Here is a 23,091-nt window from a genome sequence, read left to right as displayed (position 1 = left end):
TGCAGAATGTAACTTCTTGTGGTTATGTGGCATGAGCAAAACATGCCAACAAGTCTAGCAGTTGGGCTTGTCAACTGCATTATAGTGCTGGCACATCTAAAGGGTGCCAGCACGATCCTAGGTGGATGGAGGGGTCATCCATCATCTTAGTGGGCAGTTATGGGAGTGGCCTATATAATGCTAAGGTGGGCTTTGTAAAAGGAACAGAAAGGAGGGTGTGAGCCTTGGTTCCTTGTACGAACTCATGTTCCTTTGTAAGTCCCTGTAAACTGTGTGCGCCTTCTTTACATTCTATACTGTGTGTATTCTGTTGTAGTGTTGACTGAGACTTTGTGGCCCCAAGTGCCATTACAGAGGCAAAAATTCGTTGTGTAATTTAGCCCTGTAACATTATGCATACAAATACACACACATATGTGGTTTATTAATATTTCACATAATTCCTCAATAATTTTCCTTGTGAAAGTCAATTTTGATCCTAAATAGAGGGAGTTTATGTGAAATTGACAAACCTTATGGACAATATAATTTCATATAGGAAACTATTTGGAACAATTGACACAACACAAGGTGCTAGAATAAACTAAACAAAATTATATTAATATCTTTAAAACCAACATTTATAAACAATTGAATAGATATTATAAAGCGAAATGAAAATTCTTATACTATTGCTTCAACCGTTAAGCTGTGATGTTGAAGTATGGTGTATAAGATTCATCTATGAAGTTGTAAAACGGAGTGAGAAGAAAATTCCTATGGGTCCCTTTTGCGACAAAACTGATAGGATGATACGAGCTTGTTCCGTTATTCAGCACAAAGCTGACCGCCTCCTTAAATCCAGCATCTGGTGTTGCCCCAGCAGATTGGCATTGGAGCTTGATGGTTCTAACCATGGAGGAACTTGTTCCGTTATTCAGCACAGCGCCGCTATGTTTCCCCCCATGATACACAAAGCAACCCTTCTGGCTACCGGACTCTAATGAAACTGTTCCGTGCTTCCCATTTAATCCGGCAACCAAGTGGAAAACACAAGTATTATTCTTGTCGGGAGCTCCAACTACACGGCTTATATTTAGATTAGTTCCGTGGTGCGCCACTGCCATGCCTGGAAAATTAATTGGTTCTAGCATCACCAATTTCCCAATAGCATCTTCTGGTGCCAGAGCAGCAGAAGAGTCCTTTGAGTCCTTTAAGACGAGTCTAAAAGTGGTCTGTAAAGATTTGTCAGTGCCGGGCGAAGGAAAGGACTCCATGCTTATGCGTTGGACTTCGTTTGTTAATAGAAGCGCTGACTTCCCAGAACCATGGGAAAGGGAAATCAAATTAGAATGATATGACTCCGGAATCGGAGTGATCCAGTCCGAGAGGGACTTAGATTTTCCTGTTTTGATTTCCCAGTCTTTTCTTGTCATGCCAGCTAGAAGGTAGGGGCCATACAGAATTGCCTGAATGCTGGCAAATTTAGACCTGTCATCTGAAGCATCAAGTAACCTTTTGTTAGTTTCATCCTAACTACTGCCTCTGTCGTCCCCAAAAGAGACATTGTTTTTGGGACAGAGGGAGTACGAACATTAAACATCATAATGTATAAAATTTGTTATGGGAGCATCCCAAGAATACCTTTAATGGCCTCGGTTCTAAGGTTGAGGGGCAGTTCAAGAGTGATTTTGTCACCAGAGTTCCATTGTCTAGTGACCGATAGAAATTTACCTGCATCATCAAGATGGAGAGAATTATTAACTTACCTGAGATTCTCAATTAAAAATAAGAAAAATACAGTAAGGTAACAGAAGAGAGGAAGATGGAGGAAGTTCGAACCTGGAGTTGGTTGAGGCAAACCCTGGCCATTTATAGTTGCCTTAACACCATTTGCCGGTGCCCAATTTGGAATTCGCAAATTTATGGTAGATGATTGGCTTCCCCCTTTCTGCATTACAATATGGACGGTGTATAAGGAATAAAGGAGGCAATTCCTTGTTCTGATACTGTTTTGAAAATAATCTACTGTAATTAAGAACAATATAATTCTCTAGTTGCTAACATTTACCTTGGAGGAGATTGTTAGTGTCACTTGAAGACGAGAATCCCAAGAAACAGCAGGTTTTACGGCCTGATTTATCGAAATATTTCCAGATTTCCAATCAAGTGTGCTTGATACGTACTGAATGATGTAAAGCCCCGGAGCTTTCCCCTCTTCTTCTTCAAAGTATATCGAATCTCCTAGCTTCGAGAATGACTCGATTGCTTGACAAAAATAAAAAATAAACAAGTAAATAAAGGTTAGGGAAAAGGTAGAAAAAAAATCTATTAGTTTCTAACAAAAAATGGTTTGTATTTATGAGGTTTGAAGCCCAGACCTGTCCCCTGGCAGCACCAAAAAGACTTGTACTTTGTTCCCCATCCATGGGAACTTTTGCCCTTAGAACATCCACGGCATAGTGGTAGCGTATAGATCATTGCTCCTGGTTCCTTTCCCCTTTGGATGCCCAGCACACCATTGGTCAGAGCTCGCTCGTAATAATCTGCATATGTGATATCTTTGGTCCATCTAAAGAGGTTGCGCGCGATCTACAAAATCATAAGAAAAACAGCAAAACAATAGAAATTTTAAATTGAAAAGTGATTAGGACAGAAAACTTTTTTATTCCACCCCATGCATTTATGACCAGCAGACCTTTAGCATGTTATAAGTTGAACATGATTCTTCATTTTCCTTGTTCAGAGTGGTTGCCAATCGCTTTGGGTCAGTCCTGTTCATGGGTTGAGAAAATGAGAAAAAACCAGAATCGCATAGAAAATTCAGCAATCAATACAATAAATAAGTATAAAGCATTTCACTGATGGTTGTATTATTAAACACTATTTAAACTACTTCCAATCGTTTGTACCAGAACTCCCCATCTGTTGTCCCTCCGGTTGCATAGGTGTGAGAAGAGTTGACAATATCCATGAAGAATGTCGTCATGTCCTGCCATAAAAAATCATAAAACAATCATCCAAATATACTACCCGAATAGCCATTCTTTTGGAGTTCTCGTCATTCTTCCTTGTACTTCTATGAACTCCAAAAGAATTCTTGTTCGCAACCGAGGGGGAAAGGAAAAAAAAAAAAAATGCTATGCTCCGACGACTGTTATTGAAATGAATTATAGCCATTTACCCTGTAAAGTGTATCCCCAGTAACTTCATACCGCCTTTGAGCTCCAATAATATGTGCAAGATGTGTGTTAGCATGATAACCACCTATATCATCGGCCTACAAATAAAAGACAGAAATTTAGCAATGTTATTTGAGAAATAAGAATAATATGGATGATGTGGTTTATTTAAATTGCAAAAAAAAAAAAAAAAAAAAAAAAAAAAAAAAAAAAAAAAAGGTAACCTTTACTGCAAGGATTCCCAGGAAACAGGGTTTGTCAAAAAGATGAGCCAACAATAAATGCTTTTGATCATGCTGCACACGGTAAAAAAACAAAAAAAAAAACAAAAAACAAAAAACTGCTAATATTAGAACAGAAGTTCAAAAAATATTTGTGAAAATTGTAAATAAAATACTAATGGACTACGGTACAATACCACCATGCAATTTATGGAACTGATGTGGGTTACGCACCGTTATGCTGTATAACTGATAAAGGACATCACTCATGGCACCAACTTCTGTATTCAATGCTAGATATTGTCTTTCTACACTGTACTTTTTAATCATATTCTGCGCGCGCTTGTAAAAGTATTCCACCATGCGAATCATCATTTTCAGAGCTTCATCATTACCCGCTAACCTGTGTTGATCTAACAGACCCGCCAATATCTGTGAACAGAAATTGATTAACATTTTTTTCATAGCAGAAATGAAACATATTTAAATAGAACCGCCAGTGTTGTGGTGTAATTTTATACCTTGTGAATGGTGTAGTATGGTGCCCACACAGGCTTTACATGTTCCCATAGGTCAAAAAGCTCATCCGGGAAAGCAGAAAGATACCCTGTACCGATTTCATTCTGACAGACCGCGAGAGCAGAAACTACTGCATCCATTTTCTCTTTCACAGCATAATTATGAGTGCTCGCCCACATTAGAGCTGTGGCACTCAGGTAATGCCCTACAATATTTCAAACGTCTCAAATGTATATCGGCCTCAAAATCATACAAAATCATACAAACAGTGAATGATATATGAAATGTACCTACGAAATGACCCCGGAGATCGGTTTCAGGATCCTCCCAACCTCCATATGGCTCGCCCGGAGTAGGCAAGCCGGCCGTCTTCCTAAAGCTCCAAACCAATCTATCAACATCTAACAGCAAGATGTATTCCAAGTTGGTCTGCTGAGCCTGCCACTGATATGATGAAGGGTCAGTAATTCTCACATCATGAAGAGACACCTCCTTGAGGGTGGCAGGCAGTTCAAAACCAACTGAAGTATTCAGTTTGTTGGACACCATCGCCCAATTCTCCTCATCCACCACCGGAGTATTGGTTGCGTTCATACGGTATTGCGATAACAACTGTGCACTCATTGTTGCACTACTTTTACTTTTTAAGTGTGTTTTCGGTAGTATGTTAGTACATCTCTTACCGGAAGCACATACACACAAAACAGATAACACAACACCTACAACCGAAAGCATCATTAAAGGCTTCATTGTTATCACAATGCATAAACTTCAATGTGAATTGAGCTAAAAGAATGTATGTATGTAAGTATATATAGATGAATCAATCAATGCATGCGCCAATTTAGGATAAAATCAAACACTCGTTTTGCAAATTTTTTGCAAATTTGGGATAAAATCAAACACTTTCGACCGTGAAACAGAAGAATGTTTTTTAGTGAATTGACAGTGAAAAGGATAAAAGTTTAAGTAAAAAAAAAATGGAGGAAAAGTGTTTGAATTTGACAAGAACAACCACATAGTATTATATACATATAATACATCAACAACCACACGTATCGTATATAGCAGTAGTTTGAATTTGACAAGAACAACCACATCTATGGGATATATATAATATATCAATCAATTGAAAATAAACGAACAACTGAACAAAAAGCAGTATGGTGAATTTACCACCGCCACCCGCCGGGCTACCATATTGACGTCCAACATCAACTTATTTATTGTTCAATCATGTTTAAGCGGAGAAAATAAAAAATTAAATAAATATCATGTTTAAGTGGTTTCTTTAAATTATAAGAAAAATAATTCAAATGTTTTTCAGACACAGTAGATTCTTATTATAATTTATGGGTGAAATACATTGACCTCTCGTCACTTTGTCTAAATATATATAAACTTAAAGTATTATCAAAAGTAACCAACTTTCTTTGGAAGTCACCAACTTTCCTGGATCAGTTTAGTTAAACGGAAATAGATATTGGGAAGTGAAAGTGAAAGTAAAAAGAAAAAGAAAGTGAAGGAAAGAAAAATTAAGTGAAAGGAAAGTGAAGGAAAGAAAAATTAAGTTTTCACGGTGTATTTGATTATTTGGATGGAATGAAAGAACAAAAAAAAAAGAAAAAAAAATTATTGTACTTGTCAAAACTGTCATTTTAATTTTAAATATAAAAAGACAAATAAATTTAGGTCATCAAATTTTGTTATTGATAATAGTATTCAGATGAGACACCAAATCACCTAAATTTCTTTACCAAAAATATTTTAACATTTTTACACACACATATATATTTGGACATTACAATTTATGTAATAATTATAAGGACTTTAATGAAATCTAATAAGATTAGGATTGTTCTAAATATTTGTACATTACAATTTATATAATAATTGTAAGGATTTTGATGAAGTCGACTAAGATTATAATTGTTCCACTACATGTTTGTTTACATTAAAATAACCAAAACCAATAGAATTTTATATCTGAGAACCAAGTTTAAGGGGAGTTTTCTTTGAATTCAACTAGAATTATATAACGGTAGAATATTTTGTATTATTCTTTTGAAGGAACGTATATATTCCCTAAAACTTGTAATAATTGTAATATCCAAATTTTAACATATATATATATATATATATATATATATATATATATATATATATATATTTGGACATTACAATTTATATAATAATTGTAAGGATTTTGATGAAATCCAATAAGATTAGAATTGTTCATTTGTTTACATTAGAATAACCAAAAGTATTAAAATTTTATACATGACAACCAAGTTTACGAGGTGTTTTCTTTTTGAATTCAACTAGAATTATATAACTATAGAATATTTTGATGAATAAGACTAGAATTGTTCTACTATATGTTTGTTTACATTAGAATAATCAAAACTATTAGAATTTTATACATGACAACCAAGTTTACGAGGAGTTTCTTTTTGAATTCAACTAGAATTATATAACTATAGAATATTTTTAAGTATTTGAACATATATATTTCCTAAAACTTATAATAATTCTAATATCCAAATTCTAAAACCTAATTGATATGTATATCTACGTATTGTAAATTCTTGTAAATTAATATAATACACTTAGAAAATACCCACCATAATATGTTATATGTATATAGGTATTTGGAAGGGTCAAGTTTGTATGCAAGATAAAAAAAATAATAATAATAAATAAATAAATAAAAATTGTGGCTAAAAAGAAGATCTCCCCACTTTCATGAGTTCATTTATGTTTGGAAATAAAAAATAAAAAAAATGCCATCCCTAGAGTCACTCAATTATGCCATTGTTCGGGAGGATGCTGCGGGATAGTTTTGGTTGTTGGGTGGTGGTTGTTGTTTTGAGCTTTTTAACTCTATTGTCAGGAGAAAGAGAAAGAGAAAGAAAAAGGGAAAGAGAAAAATAAAAAATAAAAAAAACAAACAACCCCTAACGCCTCCATTTCCCACTAAGGATCTTATTTGGGCCCATATATTTCAATCGTTACGATCCATTGAGTCTCTGAATCCCCAACCCATTTTAATTCTCTCAAATCCCAAACCCAAAGCCTGACCCCTTATCAGCCCTTCTATCAATTCAAACTTCAGTTAACAACCCAAGTTCCGAACTAAGCAGCCCAGATGTCCAGATATCCAAGCCCAGGATCCCTTTGCGCAAATCATTTTCAAGGGCACTCCTTCACACGCGCGCTCTCTCAGTCTCCAGAGCATCATCGTCACAGTTCCTGTCTCCCTTTTCAGAGACCAGCTTCCGGGAAGAGAAAACCATCAGACGATGATCGTAGAAAACTTGTGGCTACGAACAGGGGAAAGCGAGGTTGTCTCATGGATCAAGATGACTGCGATCATCCTAATTCTCCCCAAGAAGTATGTACTATCTACTATCTTCAATTGATTGATATATATATATATATAGTACACTGTACGTACATGACGTTGTTCTTGACAAATTTAAACTCTTCCATTTTTCTACTTAGATTAGAATTTAATAATTCCCTATTATTATTATCTCACCAACAATAGAGTATCTATTTTATCCTTTCACTGTTAATTCGCTATTTATAGATTTTATAATATCAATTCGGATTGGCTCTGATTTTTTTAGGAAGAAGCCATTCTTATCTTTGACAATGGAGAGTGTCTGATTTTATGCTAAATTTGGCGCATTCATTGATTGATTCATCATTTGATCTCTATAAATAAATAATTTTTAATTTTTTTTTGGGTAATGTCTATAAATATAAATTGGATTCACCAATCACCACACACACATACATATTATTGTATCTTAATTCACTTGAAATTAATTAGGCATTCAAGTAATGCCTGACATTGTGATAACAATGAAGTCTTTCATGGTGCGTTCGGTTGTAGGTGCGGTGGTGTTATCTCTTCTGTGTGGGTTTGTTTTGGGTAAGGACTGCACTAACAAGCCTGATGAGATAGCATCAAACACTGTTCAAGCTGAGCTGGTGACTACCACGAATACAACATGGAAGAGAAACTTGTTAGCGCAATACCATGAGTACACAGGGAAACACATGGGTTGTTCTGTTGAGGTGTCTCCGGCCAATTTCGGTGAGAGAAGGCAATTGAATGCGGCGAATTGGGCGATGGTGTCCAAGAAACTGAATACTTCAGTTGGTTTTAAAGTGCCTGCAACCCTCAAGGATGTGTCTCTCCATGATGTGAGACTTAATGACCCTTCATCAATTCATTGGCAGGCTCAGCAGACAAACTTGGAATACTTATTGATGTTAGAACCTGATAGCTTGGTTTGGAGCTTTAGGAAGACGGCTGGTTTGCCTACTCCCGGTAGGCCATATGGAGGTTGGGAGCATCCGAAATATGACCTCCGGGGCCATTTTGTAGGGCATTACCTGAGTGGCGCAGCTTTAATGTGGGCGAGCACTCATAATAGTACTCTCAAAGAGAAAATGAATGCAGTAGTTTCTGCGCTCGCTGCCTGTCAGAATAAAATTGGTACAGGGTATATATCTGCTTACCCAGATGAGTTTTTTGACCGTTACGAATCTGGAAAATATGTGTGGGCACCATACTACACCATGCACAAGGTAAAAGCTGTTTTGCAACATTGTATTAATTAATAGCTGTTAATCCATTTATGCTACAGAACCAGTCTTATCTTAGTATGCTTTTCACAGATATTGGCAGGTCTGTTTGATCAATACAAATACGCGGGTAATGATCAGGCTCTAAAAATGATGATTCGTAAGGTGCAATACTTTTACAAGCGTGTGCAAAATATGATATCAAAGCAGAGTCTAGAAGCACACTATAAATTATTAAATACAGAAGTTGGCGGCATGAGTGATATCCTTTATCAGTTATACAGTGTAACGGTGCGTAACCCTCATCCACGGACAGCATTATAACACTTTTATATTCATAAAGTAATCTTTTGGTATTGTTAATTGCTTGTGGTCTATTGTATTTACAATTTTCACAAATATTTGTTGAACTTATTTTCTGATTTTTGCCATTCATTTGTTACCATGTGCAGCATGATCAAAAGCATTTATTGATGGCTCATCTTTTTGACAAACCCTGTTTCCTAGGAATCCTTGCATTAAAGGTAGTTATCACTTTCTATATACTACTCTTTTGAGTTTTTATTTCTTTCATTAGTAAATTACCTACCAATCAACTAACATGATAAATATGGATTGTTCAAATCAAAAGGCAAAAAAAAAAAAAAAAGTCATTTCAAAACAATATGCTAATCAAGGAGTATTATAAGAAAGATAAATACTTGACAAATATAAGAATCAGAATATTGAGTGGTAATATTTCCTCTAAATACAATTACAATTGTACTCGACTGGTTTTCGTATTTCGAAAGTGATGCATAAAATTACACACATTGAGTTCATAAAATTATAGTAATAAATTTAAATAAGAAGAAGAAAAATAAAAGGAATAAGAAGAGAAAAAAAAGTTACATTAATACTACATACATCGCACATAAGTTCGAAAAAAAAAAAAAAAAAAAAGAGTAGAAGAAGAATATAAAGAAAAATGAGATAACTTTGAAGGGAAAAAGGTTAGAATTTGATTGAAGAAGGGGAATGAAACTTTTTGTTTTAAGGAAATTAATGGAATTTGAAGAGTAAAAGAGAAAAGAAAGGGATAAAAAAGAAGAAGATAATTTTAGGGGGCCATTATGTAAAATTTCTCATATATGTATAAATAAATATATATAGTGGGAGTCGCCAGGCCTGGGGGCATGTGGCCTAAATTGTCTCTACCCCTGATTGAGAGTGTGGCATAAAAAAGTCAAAAAGGAAAAAGGATATGTTAAAACTTAAAATCAAAGAGGATCTTGATAAATTAAGAAAGCCTTAATGTGAAGGATTGAAGAATTGTTAGTTTTTGAAAATTCTGGAATATATTTAGTTATGTTATCTAAACCAGTTTCAAGGATGAATATATTTGAAAATACAAATTGGTGTTATTCAATTAACAATTCACCATTGGGAATCTATTCCTGGACATGAACCGGTTCATATATTACTTACAAAAAAATTCGAACCAATTCATTAATCTTCTGATCTTCCAATGAGATTCCAAATCTATATATTGCAAAGCTTAGCATCATATATATTCAAGATTGCTTGCCGATTTTTATTTTGGTGATTCAAATAAACCATATGTCTATATAATTCTTATTTTTAAAATAACATTGCTAAATTTATGCCTTTCATTTGCAGATGGATGATATAGCTCGGTTTCATACCAATACACATATTCCACATGTTATTGGAGCTCAAATGCGGTACGAAGTTACTGGTGATCCACTTTACAGGGTAAATGGCTATAATTCATTTCAATATCAGTCCTCAGAGCATTATAACTCAATGAAGCATTTTCTTGATTCCAATTTTTAGTGTTGAGTATTATTACGGTTTTTTTTTTTTTTTTTTTTTTGGTCTAATAGGAACTTTCTGGTTTACTACTTTGTCTAATATCTGGAAGGCAAGCAACTTTTTTTTTTACCTTTACTTTTTCTTCTTCAGTCTCTCTCTCTCTCTCTCTCTGTGTTTTTTTTTTTTTTACAAGTAGGGAAAAACTATTGAAGATAAATGACTGGAGCATAGCTACTCATCCCTCAACAAAGTAGTGGTCCTAATAATCATGGAGGTAAAATGACCTCGAAAGGAGTCAATAGGGAGAGCCGCATTGGTTTGATATGAATTTAGTCCTTATTCGGCTATTGAATGGATTGAATTTTGTTATGAATCCAGTCCTTTAAATTTAAGTTAGTAAAATGTGTATTCTCCTTATCATGGTGATGAACCAAAATCAGTCCATTTGTTAACCAACGGGTCAACCTTGGCTTAATAGTGATCTGATCCAATTATAATCAATCAGAATATAATTAGTATATAAATCTTTTAGATTAAAGTATTTATGCATAGCATATATATAGTGCATAAAAGATTGATAAATATATTTCATTTTATTAAGAATTCAATATGAAAAATTATTTTATTTTATTTGTGCTTAGTTCTATTTACCCAATTTGAGGGCGAGCCTTGGTGCAACAGCAAGATTGTTCCACTGTGAGGAAACAAGGAAACTTCTCTGTATGCACAGTTAAGGCTGCATACATCTGATCTGACTCGCCTCACTGTGACCTGAAGGTCACAAATTGTGGGAGTCTCATGCACTGGATTTGCCCTTTAATCTCTATTATCAAATTCGCATAAAAACAATAACCCAAGGCTTCAGGGTTAAACCTGTTGCACCACATATTTAAATTGCCTCACCTGGGCCTTTTAAGAGATGAAATTTCTTCTTTGACAGCACCATCTATTCATTGTGGTTTGTGGAGTAGAAAACTGCAGTTCCTAAATATTCCTTCATTTCTAATTGAGATGCTTTTCAGAGGGTGCAACCATGGAAATTAATTTTAATTCTGCCCCTTTAGGTAGCACAACGGTTTTCTTGCTGAAGAATGGCTATTCTCATTGTATATTTGGATCATCGTTTTATGATTTTTTTTTTTTTTTTTTTTTTAATGGCAGGACATGGCTACTTTCTTCATGGAGATTCTTGACTCTTCTCACACCTATGCAACTGGAGGGACATCAGTTGACGAGTTCTGGTACAAACAGTTTGAACTTTAAATAGTGTTTGATAATTACAACTATCAGTGGAAAGCTTTACACTTATTGTCTTGATTCCTGAATTTCCTAAGCGATTCTGGTTTGTTCTCATTTCCTCAACCCATGAGCAGGGCAGACCCAAAGCGACTGGGAGACACTCTGGGACGAGAAAATGAAGAATCATGTGCAACTCATAACATGCTGAAGGTCTGCTGGTTTTTTTTTTTTTTTTTGAAGAAAAAAAAATTCAGTGAGAAGATTTGTCTCTCTCTTTGTTGTTGTTTTTCTTTCTTCAGAAATTTAAGGGGTTGTGGTTAATACTTTTTGGATGAGTTAGCACACTTTTCACTTTATAATTTCTATTATTTTGGTTTAAAATCTCAGTGCTGTTTTTTACCAGCATCAAATGGCATATGATTTTGTAGGTGTCACGCAACCTGTTTAGATGGACCAAAGAAATCACATATGCAGATTATTATGAGCGTGCCCTAACCAATGGTGTGCTGGTCGTCCTGCGGGCAGGGCATCCTGGACAATTTATCTACAGGCTACCCCTATGTAGTGGATGTTCTAAGACCGTTAGCCACTATGGATGGGGAACAAAGTTTGATTCTTTTTGGTGCTGCTACGGGACAGGTATGGCTTTGAAACCACATAAATTAAAAAAGGCAAACCCAGTGCACGAGGCTCCTGTCATTGCGGGGTCTTAGGGAGGTTAGAAGTATGCAGCATTACCACCACATGTGAAGAGGCTGTTTCCTTGAAACCTCATAAAAATAAACCATTTTTTTATTATAAAATAAAATATTTTTGCTTCTAAATAAGCGACTTAAAAATATTCAAACAATTTTTTAATTGCATCTTACAACCTTAGATTCTTAGATCTTATGATTTGCATTCTTAATCCCTTATGACTGGGAGAATTTGGTTGTTTACTTGTGGTTTTGACTGTCACGATTTAGTTAATATGCGTTTCAACATGTTTTTTTTTGGCTTGTCAAGGAGTTGAGTCATTCTCAAAGTTAGGAGATTCGATATACTTTGAAGAAGAGGGGAAAGCTCCGGGGCTTTACATCATCCAGTACATATCGAGCTCGCTTGATTGGAAATCTGGAAAGATTTTTATAAATCAGATAGTAAAACCTGTTTTTTCTTGGGATTCTCGTCTTCAAGTGACACTGACAATCTCCTCGAAGGAGGTAAATGTTAGTAGCTAGAAAATCTATTATTGTTATTAAATATGGTTGATTATTTTCATAACACAGTTCAATATCAGGACAAGGAACGGCCTCTTTATTCCTTATACACCGTCTGTCTTTCAATAAGTTGTTGTGGAAGTATCTTTCTTACTAACATTCCATCTGAAAATAGGAAAAACTACCTCTAGGAAATTTGGATATCTTTCTGTTTATAGCACATAAATTTTACTTTGTTTATGCTACTTGTATAATTTTACAGAGTAAAGGAATGTTGCATCTCATTTCACCGACTCTTTCTAGGTTACAGTTTCCCTACCTTTCAATTATCTTACTGTGAAAACAGGTCATCTAAAGACAATCTTTTCTAATTAATCCACCTTTAAAGATGTGAGCGGATGGTGTCTCCTTTTTGTTAGTCAGATTGCTCTCCCTCCCTCTCTCTCTCTCTCTCTCTCTCTCTCTCATGCATGTGCTCATTTTAAATTAACCAAAAATAGATGCATACTGTCAATGTGTATTATAGCATAGTGGCTATAATTTCATTGATTGAGGAAAAGTATTGTATGAGAAAGTATGAAATCTAAACCATCTGACCTCTTGTGGCTAAAAACAAGAGTAAAGATAAAGCAGGATACAAGAAGCTAACAACGTCGAAAAGATATGAATTATTTTTGAAGAAAGAATTAATATTAAAAAATTATTAGCGAAGAGAAAATATAAGTAGATACTGGAAATTTTTCAGTAGGCAAATAAAATATGTTTTGGTTGTTAGATACTGGAACCTTAAATTCTTTCTAACCCAAGTGATCATAAGGTTCAAGTTTCTTCTCCATGTCTTCTGCAACCAAACAGAGCGTTATTAAATTACTTTTACTTATCTTTGTTCAAGTGCTTGTTAGTTTCAGGTTCCAACAAAATTTTACAAATTATTTTCCCATGCTTAATTTATGGATGCAGAAAGGGGCAAGCCAATCATCTACCATAAATTTGCGAATTCCAAATTGGGCACCGGCAAATGGTGTTAAGGCAACTTTAAATGGCCAGGGTTTGCCTCAACCAACTCCAGGTTCGATCTTCCTCCATCTTCCTCTCTTCTATTACCTTACTGTATTTTTCTTTCAAATATTTTGATTTTTAATTGAGAATCTCAGGTAAGTTCATAATTCTCTCCACCCTGATGATGCAGGTAAATTTCTCAGAGTCAGTAGACAATGGAATTCTGGTGACAAAATCACTCTTGAACTGCCCCTCAACCTTAGAACTGAGAACATTAAAGGTATTTTCTTGGGATGCTCTCATAAATAACTTATTTTATACGTTATGATGTTCAATGTATATCTAACGATGAAACTAACAGAAGTTTTTAACTGATACATGCTTCAGATGATCGGCCTGAATATGCCACCGTTCAGGCAATTCTTTATGGCCCTTACCTTCTAGCTGGGATGACGAGCAAAGAAAAAGACTGGAACCTCAAAACAGGAAAAGCCAAGTCCCTCTCGGAATGGATCACTCCAATTCCAGCGGAATATTATTCTAATTTGATTTCTCTCTCCCAAGGTTCTGGAGAGTCAGTGTCAGCATTTTCACTATCAAACACAACCCATACAATCAAAATGATGCCGTTTCCTGAGCCCCACAATGATTGGTCCATAAGGGCCACTTTTAGACTCATCTTAAAGGACTCAGCTGCTTCCCCGAAACAGTTTGCACCAAAAGATGCTATTGGGAAATTGGTGATGCTGGAACCATTTGATTTTCCAGGTACTGTTGTTCTACACCAAGGAAATAACGGAAACCTTTCAGTTACAGCTTCAGTTGGAGCTCCCGCCACTCAGAATTCTGTTTTCCAGTTGGCTCCGGGATTGAATGGGAAGCCCGGAACAGTTTCATTAGAGTCCAGTAGCCAGAAGGGTTGCTTGGTGTGCAGTGAGGGTATTCCTGGGGAAAAATCTACTGTTCGTAAATTTATCAAGCTCCGGTGCCAATCTGCTGGGGCACCACCAGATGCTGGATTCAAGGAGGCAGCCAGCTTTGTGTTGACTAATGGAATAAGTTCATATCATCCTATCAGTTTTGTGGCCAAAGGCGCGGGAAGGAATTTTCTTCTCACTCCATTTCATAACTTCATGGATGAATCTTACACACCATACTTTGATATCAAACCTTAAGGACTTCAACTACCATTGAAGTGATGGCACAATAAGATTTTTCTGTTGTTCTGCTTCTGTGAAGTGGCCGTGGAAATTTCACATTTGAATGTCTCTCAATTTCTTGATGTAGCTAAGTTGTCAAGTTTTTCTTTTTTTAGGAAAAAAGTTACTGTTATTTTTTGGAATAACGGCATTGGATATGTAGAGAGAGATGAATCAGCTGTGGTGATTTTATATATACACCTAGGAAGCACAGATATTTCATTTAGGATGTTATGCCGGTATCAATCAGTATATTGAAATTGAAATATAAGCACCGAAGATATTGTTAGAAATATCTTGAAATTGAAATATAATATATTCTAGATGGACCGATAAAAATACATTTTAGACACTTCTGTACTTTTTAGGTATACACACTTTTGTATAGATATAAATATAATCTCTGGGCATATCAAGCGTAGTTCAAGAAAAAAGATATGAACTACTTTAAAATGATTCACGGTTTTCAGGACCTTATGTCATTTTTGGAAAAATGGTGTAAAATTATATTTTCTAATTTAAATGCAACCAAATACCAAAAAATAATAAAAATATTTTACATAGAAATAAACGGAGACAAAATTAAATTTCTTTATTGATAAAGATAATGATATATTTATAACAAAACTATGAAGAGTAATATTGTGATGAGGACGCCTATTTTCTTGTTCGTGTGTAATGATTTCATTATCCACGATAAATAATAAAAGTTAAGGCTGTTTCAATACCACAAAAGACTCGTAGCGGATGAGTTCCATAACTTTTAGTCTGCTATCTCGATCATGATTCTAGAGGTAAAGATTCTTAAATGAATAGTATTTGTTGTGGAACTAAATCTAATTATTGATTAAAAAAGAAAAATTACATAAAAATAACCTTTGGTGGTCAACTTACAAACAAGTAGACGTGTTTCAAAATCTGGACAATCATTTATTCCATTCCAAAATGTGAATTATTTGATATTTAACTACCGAGTATGGATTCGCTCCATGTCTCTTTCGTGCGTAAAATCGCTATTGTTATTATCATTTATTTTTTTTTGTGTAAACACAGTTAAATCGTTAGAAGTTCATGTGAAAAAAATTATATTTTTCGTTTTTTAAAGGTAAAGTGTAGCAAATTGTGCTCTGACAGTCGATAAAGAAATTTGTATGTTGGTCCGAAATCGGGGACGAGATGAGGCGGTAGGGTTGTGTGTTGAAAGATTTGAGAAAAAAACTCTCATACCACTTGACAGAAGGTCTTGGATCGGTGGCTCTGCTCTGGAATGTAGTTGATCGACTTGGGAATAAAGAATTCGAATACAAGTTCCAATTTTATTTGTTTTGGAAAGCTCTCTAATTGGGAGGAAAGGATATATTGTAATCAATATATTGTGTTGAAAGATTTCAGACAGAATGATTCTGACGATCCAAGCTCTTGGATCGTTCTTGAAGGCTTAGGATTCAATTCCATTTATAGACTCTCATGCCCAATCCTTTCTTTGGTGGACAAAGATTATAATTTCTAAAATACTTTTCTTGGTTGGTAAGTATTATAATTTCTAAAATGAAAACTAATATTACCTATACAGTTTATCTAAGTCTATAAATATTATATATTACTGTAATTTAGAAGTATTTCTAACATAATTAAACGCAATTGGTCCTGGCTTAATAACTATGCTCATCATCATTAGGCAAAGACAATTTCCTAATTCCAAGTCTTTCTTGCCTCCCATCATTATTATAAACAACTTTACACCTTTGGCTTTGTTGCTTTAAGTGATGTGGATCTTACTCCTCCCAGGATTCATTTGTCTGAAACTGAAGCATCCATTTTAGAATGTCCTCGTCTTTCAACCTGGTGCTGACCAAGCACCTCGACCACATGGCTTCTCTCCAACAATTTTGGTCCAACATTGTTGGTGGAGACGTAGTTGCTGCAATGAAATCCTTCTTCCAAGGGTGTTGGAAGCACATTCATTACTTTGATTCCCAAGATAAGGGTTCCTATCCATGTGAGGTAATAAATGGGACCTACACTTCAGCTTATCCACTGTATCGAATGGATAAAACCCCGTAGGCCTAACAAATAAGTCTGAGAAAAAATATTCTACTGTATATTCAAATGGAGTGCTGCTATTAGTTGTGACATCGGTCCAAATATCATTACCCGAAGGGAGTGAAAAAATATTGGACTGTATATTCAAATGGAGTGCTGCTATTAGTTGTGACATAGGACTTGCACAACACTTACACTGAGGCTTTGACAAATCATCACTCATGGTGAACCGCACAAGGGGACCGACGTCGCAACAAATATAATTTTCCATTCAAATGCCATGTCAAACACAATGAAACTACAAATGCTCATGGAAAGGCTCAATGAAACCATGGATCAAAAGCATCTGACAACCTGAAAATCCATTGACAATAGACATTATGGTACGGCAGGAATGCAGAAAGGATTGAGGAAATTCTACAACTAATCAAGTATAAAAAGGTTTCAGCAGACATCAATTTAGTATACCTTTCAATGGTTCTTGAGCCCTCAACCGGAATCAAAATAATGCCTTGAAAAAAATGAAAAAACGAAGAACAAAATCTACATCAAGAAAGTAGCATTAACTATTAGACACCAATATCACTTTCTTCTTTTCAATTCTTTTGGATTCTCATTGTCACTGCAACCACCAACATATCAGCTATCAGGAATTAACATTTCACATCAAGATAGTCATCTTACCATAATGGACAAGGGCTTTTAGCAAGTTATTTCTTCGTATTGTGATGTAGTTTGCAGCAGCTAGAAAATTGAATTCCTCACCTAAATCACACGATCAGAATAATAGTTAAACATTTCTTCATATGGACCCAACAACCTCTTAACCTTCCATGTACACTACAAAATCCGTCATCCTCCATTTTTGTCACCCAATTTTTACCAACCATTTCTACCGTTACTTTGGTGATTTAATCACCCTTAGGATAGGATGTTCCAGGCCCAAACTCTGTGACAACAACAGAAGAGACCTAATAGAACAAAAAAGGGAAGTTGACTAATTGAACAAGCAATCATAAAAGCACAAGTTACAACTTTCTAAATCAATCTTCTCTAATTCTCTACAGGTAACAGAGATATTACCATTAGTACAACAAACTATCTCTACATAACGAACTACAAGTTCAAGCTAACGGGGAAGGCGCGCGTCAGGTATATGCGTTGAAGCCATATTATGGAACTGTGTTGACGGCATGTTATGAAACATTGTTGGTGCTACATTATGTAAATGTGTTGGCATCATATCATGTAGCTGTATTGGCCTCACGTTGGGAAAATCCTGCCACAAATACAAAAAAGAGCACTTTTAAACAAATGCATGCCATTAGTAAGCTAACTGAACCATGTCAGTGACACATCTGAAATTTTCCATTCTACCCCTCTCAACTTTTTGTTACAATAGAAGTTTCAAACTGTTCATAGAAGTACGAACACCAAATTAAAATTTTTTTTTTTAAAAACACCAAATTAATTAAGGTTTCCTCCTTTTTCATCTAAACACCCTGATAGTTAAAATTAATTTTGAGTCATACACAATACAATATAACCCCATCCTACCCCAATATGCACAGTAATTATTTCCATATTGATCAAGTCTTATACCAGGAATTAATCCAAAAGCATCCTCATTCTCTAGAAATGCACTATTATATCATGAGAGAGCGTGTTCCAGTTCTCTACCACTTGCGTTAATGCGTGACATAATAATGATCATGTGGGACTGTTCTCACAAAAATTAAGTCCCAATTTAAAGAAATTTTAGTTATATAACTTGACTATGCCTATATTGTTGATGTAGCAGGCTGATGACCATCAGCTTAATTTGTTTTCACTAGTTAAATGCTCTCAGAAATTTCATTGTTCTAGTTTATACAACCAAAAAGAATTCAAAAGCCAGTCTTTTAAAAGTTTTAGGCCCCAAAAGATAATAATCCAGCCATGAAAAACTCTTTAATTAGGTTCATCAAGCACATCTCCTAATTAAGTAGGATTAAGGTATGAGAATGACAAACCATTTGGTGAAAGCGACCTACTGTCCCTACACTTCCAACTTCCAACTCAGAAGGCACCTGGTGCAAAAAAGCAGAATATTTGGTAGTTTACTGTTTGAATACAGAAAAATTCTAATACTAATAGCATGAACATATAAACAGTCAAATTCACTAACCTTCCCCTGTATACTCGCGTTATTGTCATCACTTGCCTTCTCATTTCCTGACTCCACCCTCTTAGAAGCCTTGTTTGTCTTAGTGACTCTGAGATTCGATGCCTGCTCTTCAGATATTTTAGTGGTAACTTGATTCTCATCCTCAGCACCGCAAATGGCATGAGTCACTGAGGTATTGGGTCTCATGTTGTTATCAATAGAGTTATTCACATTTGCACATTGCCTCAGAGCTTCTTTTATGGCCCCTAGTGCAATACTGTAACTCTCTTGAGACAACGACCCTTCTTCACCCAATATTATAGCTCGTCGACATAGATCATTGTAGCGACGGACCTTTGATTGCACCTCATCCAATCTTTGACTAATAGAATGCTTGCTTGTAGCAGTGTTTGTCCATCGTTGCAGTATATATCTGAATGGGATGCTGAAAACACCAGACATTTGCAAAACCACAACAGCATGTCTACAGAGATAACCTTTGTATTCAAAGGAACGGCATGAACAATATATATCTGACTTTGATTCATCCCATTCCACTAAGAAATCTTGGTTATCTTCAAAGTCTTTAACAGCATATGTAATTGCTGTCCCGTCTTCTTTTTCTTTCTTAAGATGGCATGCAGCTGCTCCCAAAACCTCAACTTGAAACTTCTTGAATATTTCATGAGTGTATACCAATGACATCTGTTTTTCGAAGGGTGAAGGAGACTTCAACTCTGGTGTTTCATGCCATGAATCAAAATCAGCTTTGGCTTCCTCTTCATATCTATCTTCAAGGACTACTTTATATTGTTCTATAAAGTCTCTCAGTGAAGTATCCCCATGAATATATTTGTCAAAAAAGGAGTTCAAACTTTCAGATCGTGAAGCTGTAGACAACCCAGCAAAAGATATCTCTCTCATAAAAGTAGGAACCCATAGCTTACGGTCTTCATACAATGATTGAATCCATTCATCCTCCCTAAGACTGAATCGGTTAAGCAATTTCCACCATCTCTTTTCAAACTGTTCTTCAGTCCATGACCTATGTATACATTTACTAAACTTCACCATAAAGGTATCATGCCACAAGCTCAAATAATCGAGATGCCTAGGAATCTTTTCCAATACATGCCACAGACAGAAACAATAACGGGACTCTGGAAAGACAGACGCAGTAGCAGCTTTTATGGCATTGTGTTGGTCAGCCAGTATGACTCGTGGAGCTCGTCCCCCCATTGATAAACACCATGTTTGCATTAACCATACAAATGTGTACACGGTCTCATCTGCAATCAATGCACAACCAAGCAACGTAGGCTGAATATGATGGTTAACTCCAATAAAAAGAACCAATGGTATTTTATACTTGTTCATGAAATATGTGGTGTCAAAGGACACTACATCACTAAAGTTAGTATAATCATTCATGCCTTTGGCATCAACCCAGAACACATTCCTCAGACGATGCTCTTCATTTAAGTCTACTGCATAGAAGAATTTTGGATTCTCTTCTTGCATATGCACAAAAAGTTCAAGCAGCACTTGAGCATCTCCCTCTTCTAAAGTCAAGTTCCTTCCCTTATCCTGCTGATTTCTGAAATAATTCTCTACACAACCAGTATATTGATATGCACCATACTGTTTGGACACAGCAGCTAAAATCTTCCTTCTTCGTATTTTAGCATCATTCTTTAGTGGATCGACATTCCTGTGGCTCCGAAAGAAATGTGCTTGGGCTGGTAGAAGCTCATGATTATGTTCCTTTATAAAACTATGAACATACCATTTTCCATTTGGCCTTCTCTTCACATGCATGCTTGCTTTACAACCTATCTTTGGCGAAGGACGCGGATTAATGGCATCATCTGACTGTTGTTTATTTCCATATCTGATGCATGAAAATTTTGCATCAATAAATTCCTTTGATGCCCTTGAACGACGACTGCTCAACTTTGCAGTACCAAACCCCACAGATTTGGCATATTCTTTATAGAATGCATATGCTGCCTCATTTGATTCAAATTCCATATCATCACGAGGTTCCAAATCTGTATTCCCAACAATGGCATTAGACTCCATTATTTAGGTGGGAAGTTTCTTATTCACTTGGAATTCACCTCGCTATTTGCCTACAGAAACGGTCACATTTGGTCCACTGCATTTTGTATCATTTCCCCATAATTAATATTCAGTATTTTTGGCAGTGAAGAGAATAAAAGTATGTGTCTCAACGGTTCCATCACCGCTTTGCCTAAAAATAAAGGTTGTGAAGAAAAATCAATGTATGGTACACTACATGATAATATAGGCAAGCTCCCAATACATAATTATGCAGCTCCAAGAAGTCAAGCATCACTGGTTAGAAGGGATTGTAAAACTACATAATTTGCTTTCATGAGCAAATTTTGAAGCAAAAATTGGTTCCATAAATCAAAATTGGTACTCCTAAAATGCTTATGAAACAATACCTCGGCTACCGTTTGTAGGCGTTTTGAACCAAACAGGCCCAGATGGTTCACAACAAAATAACCGTATAAGGGCCAAATGCTTCAACTTTCAACAATATTTAGATAAATCTCGGATTAAAATGACGTGACACAGAATTCATGCGCTCCTTTTCTAGCAACACTAGATTATATAATTACTTATTTGCATTAATATATATATAGACACACACCCCCACACCCACAATATTATCTGAATATATACGTAAGGCGACTCGCACTAGCTCCAATTGAAAAACTAGGTATAACCATCATGCCAGACCTAGGAATTGATTTCAGAATGGGGTGCCGATAAAATTAGGGTTGGGAATACCCAAAAGATGAGAGGATATGTGTGTGTCTATATATAACGACACAAATATATATATATATATATATATATATATATATATGTATGTATATAATATATATATATAGAGAGAGAGAGGACAAGTATGAAAATCTTATAAGAATACAAATTCAAGAGATCAGTAAAAACACAGCAATGTTAACAAAGAATACCTGTGAATTGATGAAATGTGCTCTGAAGCTTCCGTGGGGTTCAAATCAAATCTCAAATGAATTCTAGAGAGAGAGTAATTGCCAGGGTTTCAAAAAAAATTAGGGTTGGGAATACCCAAAAGATGAGAGGATATGTGTGTGTCTATATATAAAGACACAAATATATATATATATATATATATATATATATAGAGAGAGAGAGAGAGAGAGAGAGTACAAGTATGAAAATCTTATAAGAATACAAACTCAAGAGATCAGTAAAAACACAGCAATGTTAACAAAGAATACCTGTGAATTGATGAAATGTGTTCTGAAGCTTCCGTGGGGTTCAAATCAAATCTCAAATGAATTCTAGAGAGAGAGTAATTGCCAGGGTTTCAAAACTTCCGGTGACTGTCTTTAGGGTTTCTCTGTGACTTGGTCATGAAGGTGGAATGGGGATTTGATCGATTCACCAGATTAGCTCTGTGTTTCACTTGAAAGCCGCTCTGTGTTTCACTTGAAAGCCACTCGTCTTGTAGGGACGACACGTGCATAATTTAGGCATTTTCGTAATTGAATTGAGCTATGCGGAGGGTACTTTCGGTAGTACAAGGAGTGGGATGGATCATAGCCCATAGGCATATATCATTGTATCTCTCACGAAAAATTGTTAGATGCCCAAATGGTACTTCGCTAATCTAATTCTACTCTAATCTAATTTAATCGAATCTAATACTCCTTAAGGCTCAGTTTGGTCAGATGCAGGAAGAAAATAAAGAAAAATAAAAAATGAAAAGAAAAATGAAGTGAATGAAAAGAAAATTTATTTTCTAGCATGCATTTGATTGATGTGAAAATTATTCAAGAAAATTATACTGAAGAGCATAAAAGTTACTTTAAAATATTTTTACTTGCCTAAATTATCCTTATGATATATTTTTCTTATTTTATAAAAATAGTA

At 35.4% G+C, this 23,091-nt stretch overlaps 3 protein-coding genes across 10 annotated transcripts; 1 reads left to right on the top strand and 2 right to left on the bottom strand.

Annotated features, from left to right (window-relative positions):
• Positions 1–683: 683 nt before the first annotated feature.
• Positions 684–4,525, bottom strand: LOC132313965 (uncharacterized). The gene is made up of 12 exons (XM_059812896.1): positions 4,192–4,525; positions 3,904–4,106; positions 3,617–3,814; positions 3,386–3,457; positions 3,164–3,259; positions 2,892–2,971; positions 2,678–2,753; positions 2,361–2,571; positions 2,051–2,247; positions 1,822–1,930; positions 1,624–1,713; positions 684–1,477 (listed from the first exon to the last, which is right to left on the bottom strand). Exons 1-12 carry the CDS (start codon positions 4,523–4,525, stop codon positions 684–686), a joined length of 2,460 nt encoding a protein of 819 aa, XP_059668879.1.
• A 2,584-nt stretch (positions 4,526–7,109) lies between these two features.
• LOC132311344 (uncharacterized) lies at positions 7,110–14,984 on the top strand. Its single transcript, XM_059809229.1, has 12 exons — positions 7,110–7,295; positions 7,803–8,503; positions 8,594–8,791; positions 8,953–9,024; positions 10,160–10,255; positions 11,477–11,556; positions 11,689–11,764; positions 11,983–12,193; positions 12,560–12,756; positions 13,714–13,822; positions 13,943–14,032; positions 14,140–14,984. Exons 2-12 carry the CDS (start codon positions 7,970–7,972, stop codon positions 14,925–14,927), a joined length of 2,451 nt encoding a protein of 816 aa, XP_059665212.1. The 5' UTR covers positions 7,110–7,295; positions 7,803–7,969; the 3' UTR covers positions 14,928–14,984.
• Positions 14,985–17,971: 2,987 nt separating this feature from the next.
• On the bottom strand, positions 17,972–22,639 carry LOC132311343 (protein FAR1-RELATED SEQUENCE 4). Of its 8 annotated transcripts, none has more exons than XM_059809223.1 (5): positions 22,437–22,639; positions 22,149–22,211; positions 19,162–21,394; positions 19,007–19,063; positions 17,972–18,273 (listed from the first exon to the last, which is right to left on the bottom strand). In XM_059809223.1, the coding sequence occupies exons 3-5, from the start codon at positions 21,220–21,222 to the stop codon at positions 18,124–18,126; spliced, it is 2,268 nt and encodes a 755-aa protein (XP_059665206.1). In that variant the 5' UTR covers positions 21,223–21,394; positions 22,149–22,211; positions 22,437–22,639; the 3' UTR covers positions 17,972–18,123. The 8 variants fall into 8 exon arrangements, with proteins under 8 accessions (XP_059665206.1, XP_059665208.1, XP_059665207.1 ...); XM_059809225.1 differs by having other exon boundaries at positions 19,162–21,298; XM_059809224.1 differs by lacking the exon at positions 22,149–22,211.
• Between the last annotated feature and the right edge of the window lie 452 nt (positions 22,640–23,091).

The sequence above is a fragment of the Cornus florida genome, unplaced genomic scaffold (assembly GCF_030987335.1).
Source record: "Cornus florida cultivar Cherokee Brave unplaced genomic scaffold, ASM3098733v1 CherokeeBrave_3.0.0_Hap2_Chr06, whole genome shotgun sequence".
Taxonomy (NCBI): domain Eukaryota; kingdom Viridiplantae; phylum Streptophyta; class Magnoliopsida; order Cornales; family Cornaceae; genus Cornus; species Cornus florida.
The sequence above is the reverse complement of the archived record's forward strand: the minus strand, read 5'-3'. Positions and strand labels throughout refer to the sequence as shown.

What these genes read in the sequence shown, in the direction of transcription:
- LOC132311344 (XM_059809229.1), top strand. Translation starts at nt 7,970, where the DNA reads ATGGGTTGTTCTGTTGAGGTGTCTCCGGCCAATTTCGGTGAGAGAAGG. An exon ending in TAGGAATCCTTGCATTAAAG is followed by an intron (nt 9,025 to 10,159) that starts GTAGTTATCACT and finishes TTTCATTTGCAG; the next exon opens with ATGGATGATATAGCTCGGTT. An exon ending in CTGGTGATCCACTTTACAGG is followed by an intron (nt 10,256 to 11,476) that starts GTAAATGGCTAT and finishes TTTTAATGGCAG; the next exon opens with GACATGGCTACTTTCTTCAT.
- LOC132311343 (XM_059809223.1), bottom strand. Translation starts at nt 21,222, where the DNA reads ATGGAGTCTAATGCCATTGTTGGGAATACAGATTTGGAACCTCGTGAT. An exon ending in ACGCGAGTATACAGGGGAAG is followed by an intron (nt 19,064 to 19,161) that starts GTTAGTGAATTT and finishes TTTTTGCACCAG; the next exon opens with GTGCCTTCTGAGTTGGAAGT. An exon ending in TAGGTCGCTTTCACCAAATG is followed by an intron (nt 18,274 to 19,006) that starts GTTTGTCATTCT and finishes TATTTGTGGCAG; the next exon opens with GATTTTCCCAACGTGAGGCC.
- LOC132313965 (XM_059812896.1), bottom strand. Translation starts at nt 4,525, where the DNA reads ATGAGTGCACAGTTGTTATCGCAATACCGTATGAACGCAACCAATACT. An exon ending in ATCAGTTATACAGCATAACG is followed by an intron (nt 3,458 to 3,616) that starts GTGCGTAACCCA and finishes TACCGTGTGCAG; the next exon opens with CATGATCAAAAGCATTTATT. An exon ending in TAGAACCGAGGCCATTAAAG is followed by an intron (nt 1,478 to 1,623) that starts GTATTCTTGGGA and finishes TTGATGCTTCAG; the next exon opens with ATGACAGGTCTAAATTTGCC.